Source organism: Ostrea edulis, chromosome 6 (genome assembly GCF_947568905.1).
Source record: "Ostrea edulis chromosome 6, xbOstEdul1.1, whole genome shotgun sequence".
NCBI classification, from domain to species: Eukaryota; Metazoa; Mollusca; class Bivalvia; order Ostreida; family Ostreidae; genus Ostrea; species Ostrea edulis.
The window spans coordinates 2,918,265-2,928,675 of NC_079169.1; the positions used below are offsets into that span (position 1 = coordinate 2,918,265).

The 10,411-nt window shown below is 35.4% G+C and overlaps 1 protein-coding gene across 1 annotated transcript; it reads left to right on the forward strand.

Moving 5' to 3' along the window:
• The first annotated feature begins 4,488 nt into the window (after positions 1-4,488).
• LOC125648332 (uncharacterized) lies at positions 4,489-6,163 on the forward strand. The gene is made up of 6 exons (XM_048875318.2): positions 4,489-4,686; positions 4,848-4,921; positions 5,022-5,162; positions 5,271-5,385; positions 5,499-5,571; positions 5,699-6,163. The coding sequence occupies exons 1-6, from the start codon at positions 4,489-4,491 to the stop codon at positions 5,905-5,907; spliced, it is 810 nt and encodes a 269-aa protein (XP_048731275.2). The 3' UTR covers positions 5,908-6,163.
• Positions 6,164-10,411: the final 4,248 nt, after the last annotated feature.

A 10,411-nucleotide genomic window follows, 5' to 3' on the forward strand; every position in this document is an offset into this window, starting at 1 on the left:
TCTGCTTCATATGAATATAAAAACAGGTCAGCTAACAAAGGAGCACAATTCGTGCCCATGGGAATTCCAACAGACTGTTGGAAGACCTGATCACCAAAGACCACGAAGATATTGTCAATGAGGAACTCTAGCATATTTTTTATTTCAACTTCAGAGTACTTGTGCGTGGAATCAGAGTGGTGTTTAACAAAGTAAGTTTTTGAATGACTGATCACTAGATATGAATATTTCCGTTTTCCGTTTTTGTTGAAGAAGTAACTCTCTATGATGTCAAAAAGTCTAGTCTTTAATTTATCGTGAGGAATGGTCGTGTATAGTGTTGAAAAGTCATAGGTTTTAATTCTATTGATTTGAGAAAAATTCTGTGATTTCAAGTGTACTAAAAGTTCTTTAGAATTTTTTAGAATCCACATTTGATTAACACCACTTCTGGTATATGTAGTCGCACAGTAAGTTTGAAGTTTCTCCTTCACAGCTGTTAACATTTTCGTGAGGATCAAAGATAGGGGCTTGGTAGAGCACTTACTGGATCCAGCAATGTATCTTTGTTTGTAAGGGTTTTTATGTAGTTTAGGAATCCAGTATAGGTACGGTAACTCATATTCATTCGACCCATTGACTGGAATATTAAATGTGTCTAAAACTGAAGCATGGTTTTGAAGAATTTCGTCTTTTGAAAGGGCAGTTGGAGTATAAGTATGATTACCAAAAGTGGAATTAATGCCAAGTTCGTTTAAAATACAGTTGTAATAATGAGCCTTACAAACAAAGACAATGTTGTTACTAGCTTTGTCAGCTGGAACCAAAACATATTCCTCATGTAACCTATCTAATTCTTTTATCACTTCTGGTTTAAAATGTGTAATCTCAAAGGTGACGCAAGATTAGCAACAAAGTGGTCGCAGTTCAGGCGGACTATAAGACTTGTCAGCTCTGAATAACTCCTATGATGGAAAGCAAAAATTGGACAAAATTTCCTAACACCAATTTAGCAAACCATCTCCCAGTCCTACTGGAGGAAAATTACGTCCCATAACTGAAACTGGTATACCCCTAAAGGATTCCGATTGATTCTGAAGAGTTTCAACGGAAAATTCTAGAATAATTTTGAAGTCTGAATTCCGTCAAAAAAGATCTAACTACAAGTCCCAAATACTTCCGTAAAAACTAAGGTAATGATAGCAGAATGGCACATTGCTAAATACCATTTTCGACGATTCCTAAGATAAAACAATAAACTGTAATGGATCGAACTTTTTCGACCGGAAATTCCTCATAAATTCGTCAAAGTAATCCAAACGTTCCAGAGCCAGTGAGAATTAACCCAAAACTCAGCTAAGAATTAGAATTAAGACCGATTACTCGAGCCAAAATACGAAAATTACCCAGCCCATTAACACCCTTAAGCCTCTACCCTCAAAGCCACGCCTCCTCGGAAAAAGTTGGATGACAAAACATGACACTTCCTGACGTGGTTTCTCGACTGCTAGAACCATACCAACTCCAATAAATGCCTATTGAATGCATTATGGAAAGAAAAATTCAACGCCGAATACATCTGAGACAACCAGTCAATTATTTACATGAAAATGGAATGGAGTGTGATTGACTTAAAGTTAACCAAACAATAACTTTTGGTTAGGCTTGACATTGAGAATAAAGAACAACGAATCGATCAAAAATCTGCAAGTCCGAACTTAAATTGAGATTGTGGACAATTATCGGAAACAAAAACTGCAATTAAATGCAACTAATGATATGGAACTAGGGTCTTTGTGCTATGGAAAGTGCTAACTATCCAAATAACGACAAGGTGAGAATATACTGCGACTCGTACGCTGTGATGCTGGTTCTAGCACAAACCTGAAAAGTGTGTACGAAATAGCATATAGCGCTCCACGTCACGTACGTTGTCGAATTATCTGTAAACTACATAAAATAAAAAGAGGCAAATTGCTGAAATAGCAAGTATACCACGTAATTGCATAGGGATGTTAATAATAGATAAGTACTATGAAGTTAATAACTCTGCATAAATTGACCGGTGAGGTCCTTAGTACCTAAAATTGTGATCGTGCGTAGTAAAAACCCGTGAACCCCTGTGGCCGTGAATAGCAATGCCTACCCTGAAACTTGGGCCCAATAATGCCTAGCAAGTAAACCTAGCGAGATAAAGTAGTGGTTGGCCACATTGAACCTCGTGGTAGGTTGAGGTCCGAGCCCCTGGTCTATGCAGTGCCGACATGACACAATCAGGTATACCTGAACGTTATCCAGGTTCACGTGTGTATGACATGTAAATGAATAAATACAAGTAACGCGACATAATGAACTGATTACAGAATGGGGCGAATTAAGAGTAAGCAAGCCTTGGAATTTGTAGCATGATCTGACTATCTGGTGCCCGTTGCTTGACCAACTCGCTAGCCATGCCTATGAAAGGTCATGAAACCTACGTTAACCAAGTACCTTGAATCATGAATGGCATTTTGGCCAAATAGACACAATCAAAATTGTGCCATAGGTTTGCCATTGGGATACATAATAATAGAGCACCGGCAATGCTAGGTATAATAGGTGGTGTAGGACATGACCAGGATATGAATTTACATATGGCGGCTGCCAGAAGATACATACAGAAACTAAGTCTGAGTATGGTATCGCCCTATGGGCTATGTTGTGCGAGTGCTTTACGACAGCCGGTAGAATTTGAACTAAGTGAATATTAAGGAATATCAAATAAATACAGCGACTCACCATGTTGACCTTGAGAAGGAATGGTAGCCTTCTTCAGGGATTAGACGACTATCGCCGGCTGAATAGGTACCTCCTGCCTTCAGGGGAGGGAGAGGACCAGCGTTTTCGTGCTTCACTGCCTGGCTGGTATGCCGTCCTTGTCTCGAGCTCCAGTCCCGTGGAGATCCCCGTTAGAAAGGTACGTGTGGTGGCACGATAAAAATCGCTCCCCGCAAAGCGGCCGAGCACAGGCCAAAATTTGGAAACCCATCGGCGACAGTGGTGACGATTCTATTCAGGTTGACCTTGAGAAAGGCGAGTAGCGTTCGCCCGGGATTAAACCTCCATCACCGGCTGAATTGGTACCTCCTGCATTTAAAAGAGGGGGGGGGGGGTGACCATAACATTTCCGTGCTTCACTGCCTTGCCCTCCTAGTCTCTATTCTGTACATCTATTCTGTATTTTCATTTATTAATTAAATCTAATTGTTATGTAATTAAGTATACCACTTCTTATGATTGATATTTTATCTGTCATACAATTTTAACATAAGTGCTAACTCACCACTTATTACATTATGCATCTTCAGTTTTATACACACAATACATACTATCGAATAAGAATTATGGAGCCATGTCGTGCTACGAGCTGGATCCAGTTACAGAACCATGGTACAGGGTCTGAGGTGTAGCACCTGACGACGACCTCAAAATTCTTGCTTGATGACGATCTCAAAATTGTTGTTTGGCATAATTTTATAATTTATGATTAACAAAGTAATAACTAGTGGCACTCTATTATCAAAATTTTCTTTGGCGACCCTACCGTAATTCTTTTCTGTATAAATTTTAGTTATTTCACATGTATATACATATCTACATCCCTATTACTATAACTGTTACTAATATTACTAATTATGTAATAATTATGGTATATGTTTTCCCCTATATCTTGATTTATTTGGACGAAGGACGGAGACTCGTGCGATTACTAAATATTACCTTCTATTAGGATCCAAATAAATAAAAAATATTTTTAAAAATTTAATTTTATATTTACTTATTACATTTTTTAAAATTTTAATTTCTTTTTGAATAATTTAAATAAAAATTATTAAATTATTATATAAATAACAAATATAATTTATTATAAATAAAAATTATTTTAATTATTTAATTTTAATTTACTTATTCTAATTTTTTTTCAAATTTTAATTTATTGAGTAAATTAGATAAAAATTATTATTAAAATTATTATATAAATAAAAACTATATATTTTATTAATTTTTTACTTTTTATTTAGTTTTAATAAATATAAGTTACTTCTTTATTTCATTATGATTTATGACATACGACCACATGTATGTGTCCGGCCATCAAAAGACAGTACCGCAGTCATCAGACGTGTTGGTACACGATGGTCCTTATTTATTTATATTTATTTATTTTTAAACCATGGGACAACCCATACGTCCCATACGGAGCATATGTATGTTACTACAACACACTTCAACTTCACTATGTTGGTGCATTTGGGAGGTGTTGGAGGGTGAGGCTGGATCGCAATGAGATGGATAGTATTATGGCAGATAATACAGTCACCAATCGGTTAACGATATATAGTTAACCAATCCTACGAATATCAAACAAACAAATGATATATAAAGGAGAGAAACCTATGTCCACTCCAAGCATCACTTCTCATCTAAATACAGTAGAAATACACAAGAAACAAACCCAAGGAATCTACAATGCCAGAAGGACCTATTTCGGTAGCCAAATTTGTCAGCTCGACTCTGAAAAAAATCCGGTACGGAGGAAAGACTAAATCTCAGAAAACAAGTGAAGCTATGGAATCCCGGAATGCGATACAGAGACAGGAAATTGAGCTACAGAGATGCTGGGAAAGCAAGCTGGTATTCGTTCTCCACAACGTCTTCACAAAAAAGGCAAGTCTATGCGCACATGTGTCCTATTCTTTGAAATTTTGAAAGCAGCATTAGCATTCAACTTTTCATCGCAAGGTAGCCTATATGATTGATAATTCATAATGATAATCTATAAAGTCTTTGGGATTTTATATTTAATACGGTTTGAATTTCGTTTCCAGGAGTGTTTAGACATGATAAAAGAATCCGAAACGAGAGGCTTCAGTCCAGTCATGATCCATACTGCAGATGGAAAGTAAGTGCACGCACATCCCCCCTAATACACATGTAGTCTTAAAGGTACAATCTCAAGTGTTTATTTTAACGTGTTCAAAATGAAAGGTTTCCTATTGCAGAGTGATTAAACAGACCGACACAAAAAACAATTATCAGAACTTTTTTGATTCTGTGGAAGAAATGGAGAAAATTCAGAAAAGACTGACACCATTCATTCCTGACCTATGGCGAAATCATAAGATCGTCGGCCTTAACGAAAGGTAAGAAGTAAAATTAGCTAAACCTTTATAATCATATCTCTAATTTCGCTCACAGCATAGAGATAAGACTTTGTTTTTTCTTCTAATTCTGATATCCCATTTCTACAGACTTAGGGTACAACGATATGACTCGGGGGAATACTTTAAGCCTCATTTTGACGCGAGTTACCGCCGGGAAAATGGAGAAAAAAGCTTTCTCAGCGTGCAGATTTATCTGAATGAAGTAAGCGTACTCCATATTAATAATATTTTAATTTAATAGTTTTGAAATAGAGAAATAAACAAGTTGTATATTAAATGTCAAAAGGTTGATTAAATGTATTCATTTCATTACAGGAATTTGTTGGAGGGGACACAACATTCTTAGATCTTGAGGAATCTGAGAGAATTGAAGTTGAACCCAAAACAGGTAATCAATCAAGTTAACAATACAATAACAATACCTACTAGTAATATGGACTATATGATTGCTTTCTCGTTAGAGTTCCTGGACTTTTCTGCACGTTTCTTACGTTTTCTATTTTTTGCATGTCTAGGCTCCGTTCTGATTTACCAACACGACATCTTACACGAGCACTCCGCTGTGCTTTCCGGCAGGAAGTACGTACTCAGAACAGACATCATGTACTCCGCGGAGAAAGTAGAAAACGAAAAGGAACTCAGACGTCTAAAGAAAAACGACAAAGGGAAATTCGGAATGTTCATGCAAACAAATCCAGAGCATTTATTCAAAGTGTCCCATTAATTTATATGAATGCCTATGTTTTTTCTTTTATCACCCAGAGCTCCATGTTCACCTTTGAAATGGATGATAGAAGCAAGTATCAATGATACCCAGTGATTACTTCAGTATATCTTTATGTGAAATCGTGCTTTAATGTTCAATGTTTCTCCTCTACCTTTTGTGATAGACCAGAATTCCCATACTCAATACCACTTTTTGTATCATATTTAATATGAATATGTAAATAAGCATTTATCATGTACCTTGCAAATCAATTGTCGTGTATTTATTATGATTTGTAATAAAATAGTTCATATGGTTTTTCGTGTATTGTTTCGTCATTCAGTATCATTACAAGAAATCAGAAATATTATGATTATGGAGCCCGACATTGTATAAAGTCTGGTTTATAATCATTTAGTCGGATAAAGATGTTAAAGCTGTTCAAACACATGTACGCACCCACGTTCGAACGCTCACACACACGCACGTACATATACACACACATACATACAAACACCAACACCCACACACCGTAAGGTTTACAACTGCCCTTCCTACTGGACATTTTGAGCTATATTTTTAAATTGTAATTTACGTCCATAAGATCTACTAATGGTAATGACTAATATATATGATCTATAATGATATACGTATAGTTTTTGGAAGATGTGTATAGAAAGGCGTAAACTGCCTCTATGGTATATCTACATTGTATGTAATAGTTCCACATTAGTGGGTTTTTATGTTTCATTTTTCACACTTTAATCTGTAAAATTTACATTTTAATCTGTAAATCTTACTCTTTAGTATGCAAATGTTATAAATTTTTATAACAAATTTTACTTAATTTACTATTTTTTACTGAAAAACTAGAGCTTCTGTCGGAGCCCTTTAGGGACGTCTGATTAAATATGCATACCATGCATCAAATCAAATCAAACTTTAGCCACTATGCTATCTTATTTGCAAACAAAACACCTTTTTCATCATTCCTGAAAAATCACAAAAATATTAATGTGAAAAAATTGAGAGCTTATATCACTCATTCGATGGTGAAATCATACTTCATAAGGGGTGTTTCAACGAGTCATTAAATATTATTTTGGTGTAATGAGCTACTTGAGTTACCTTGAGCTGTATATGCTTTAATCCTAAGTAACAGTTATTGCCCTTTGAACAAACCAAATAGATTTATGGAGATGATAAACCGAAAAACAACATCAAAAACTTTTCAACACTTTACACGACCATTCCTCACGATAAATTAAAGACCAAACTTTTTGAAATCATAGACTGTTGCTTTTTGAACAAAAATGGAAAACAGAAATATTCATATCTAGTAACCAGTCATCCTAAAATTCACTTTATTAAACACCACTCTGATTCCACGCACAAGTATTCTGAACAGGTTGTTCTTTGAATATTATGTTACACCGGACACCTAGTTACACCGGACACCTAGTAGCACCGGGCACCGATCAACACCGGGTTCCCATCAGTGTTTTTTTACTAAGACATTTTAGCCAATCATTTCAACTGTGATTATACTTGTGTTTTTAATACTATCAATAAATTATTGCATTAACTATTATACATTTTCTTCATTGATATAGATAGGTACCTTCGAACCCTATTATTGTAACGAGCATCATAGGTACCGCGTAAATACCTTCTTGGTGTCATACTATCGATTATATAATATACATCCAATAGTCGTTAACTAGCATTAATGTTTTTGTTTTACACATATGCTGTTAGAAGACACGGGTATTTCTTAATTTGATTTAATCAGTGATATGGCAATCACGGTATATAAATATACAATAAAAATTGATTTCAACCCTTTAATATTGATATTCAATTATTTTTGATTTCCCAGTTTACAATCTCGGATATTTTGTTCTCTTTCATTTCTATCCAATTTGAATCCCCATTTGCAGATGATGGAAATAATGAATAATCTATGATGTTTTGTTTTTCGTAAGAAACAAGTTCGACGAAGATGATAGAGAAATGAGTGGTTGAAATGACATCTGCAATTTGGTTTCATCTAATTTATATGACACACTTTTATATGGAGGTTTAAGGTCAGATATGATGTTATGGAAATATTGTTATATTATGATGTTGCTTCTATGATATGCACATAATGGCTTATAATTGACAATTCTAATGACCTCGACTTCATCACTGACGTAACATGAAATAAGCACATGGAAATGATGCACATCTATACTACATTGTAAAACATTTTTGTATTCACCTGAGTATGGATGTTAAAATCCAGAAAGCGTTCGTGATTGAAATATATTTTGGAACTGCATATTTTCCTGCTTTTTTTATTTAATTAATTTGATTGTGTGATATCAATAATAATAATATTGATTGGTTTTATATAGCGCTTTTTCCAGCTGCTCAAAGCGCTTTACAATACATTATTATACCGGCAGACCTTATATCAATCTAGAACTTTCTCAGCTTCCTGGGAAGCATATCAAATCCCAGAGTATTAAAGTAAAGTAGGCATACACTGCACATTTCTTTTACAGGATGTAGCAATACGGAAGTTTCAATAGGTCTTTCCGAAAACGTGAGTTATCTCTCTTTGTATTCTTACATTTAGTGTGAATATGACAACTTCCGGGTAGTAACACACTCAGACTTCGCATATATTATAAGAGTTATATTTGTATTGGTGCTGTTCAAAATCGAAAACAGTTGAAATAATTTGTACGAGAGAGTAATAAAATGTTAATGGAAACAAAAACGAATTTCTTGATCGAGTCGGGTGTGATTTTTCGGGGGGGGGGGGTGGTGTTAAAAATTAAATTGGAAATCACGCAGACATTCATTTGTTTACATATGTCTCCAATATAACGAATGACATAATTATTTTGTATGAAATCAGAACAGAACTTCTGATTCTCAAGAGATGATGGCATCTCATCAACTCAAAGCTCGGGTTTTTACAAGGATCGACACTGCAAAGATCGACACTGCAAAGATCTTGCATAACATCCCCCCCTTTCCAAAATAATTTTAAAAAAATCAATTAAATTAGGAAATCAATGCTCTCATTGTTTTATCAGGGCTAAAATTATTCCACCACTACCAATCGACTCTTTCAAAAATAAATCAGATTGCAATGTTTGGGTAACTTTCTCCAAAGTACCTGGCCGTGTTCATTCTGTGTGCAAATCATTTGTACACTGCAGCATGAAGCTGGAATTGTTAATATCAACTGATATGTTTAAAATGCAGAAAAATAGGTAATCAAATAAATTTTTCAAATTAATTTTGTTTAATATTGCTCGATTGATATAAATTATTTTTCATAGACCTGTGTGATCCCGGGAGGGGGAAGGGGGGCTGCCATATTCTCAAATGTACTCTCTAGGGGAAGGTAAGTTTAACCCCCAATAGAATGCTTTTGACGTCTCTGTATCTTCCCTCTTTTATTCGTTTTAGCCCCCTTGAAATGTACTTGATTATGTAGGCGCGTATTGTGTCATAACAGAAATTACAATGACAGATTTAGATCACCCCCCCCCTTTCGCCACAAATTTACAAAAGAATTTGAGTAAAACTCCAAATATTTTACCCAAAATGGCTTTATTTACAGGTACACACTCTTGCCGACTATAAATTCAGGTCGTTCAATTATAAATTATTTTATTTTCAAAACATTGCATGTGTAAATGTCAGTTTAAAGATGGTTTGTGACGACGAATTTCTTTATCGTTATACTTGTAAAATTTGTGGGCAGACAGCTGGGAATCTGTCAGTGGCCTCTCACTTACAAGTGCAGGCTGGGATAAATTTTACTCGCCAATCAAAGAGATGTACATTTTCAGAATCCAGAGGTGTCAGCTCCGACATACCTAGACGTACATCGTGGCAGAACTTTTATCGCTGAATGTACTACATTGATATTGAACATGTAACTTCTGATATTTTATTATAAATCTGACTGCATTAAAACACGGGCTAAAGATTCTGAGAAAATGTATGCAATATATGATATATACTAATTTCAGTCATAAAACACGTAAAATTCTGGAAAATGGGGGGGGGGGTTAGTTAGAATAATCTAACTGCGTCTCAGGACATGCCCTTCACTTTAACGATAGAACATTCTATCCGGGGGGGGGGGGGGGGTCCTCCTCTACTTACAACATTAATTTTCTATTATTTTTACATGCAAAGTTGGTTATTTTCACGTGTATGAAGTAAACCTATGCATTGGGATTTTTTATTAATGTTAAAATATTTGTTGGCGTGATTACTGTAAAATTATACAGCAATATCTTTGCGGCCTTTTGCACTGTTGATAATGACGCTTCTCGAATATACTACCCGGAAGTCTTAAACTACTGTTACGCAAGCGCACTACGTCCCGGATCAAGGAAAGATAACTCATGTTTTCGGATTGGCCTATATACATCCGAATTATTTCCCTATTGAGAACTCTCGTACATAACAGGGGCGAAACAGCTTATTAACATGCGGGAGTGGGACAGAT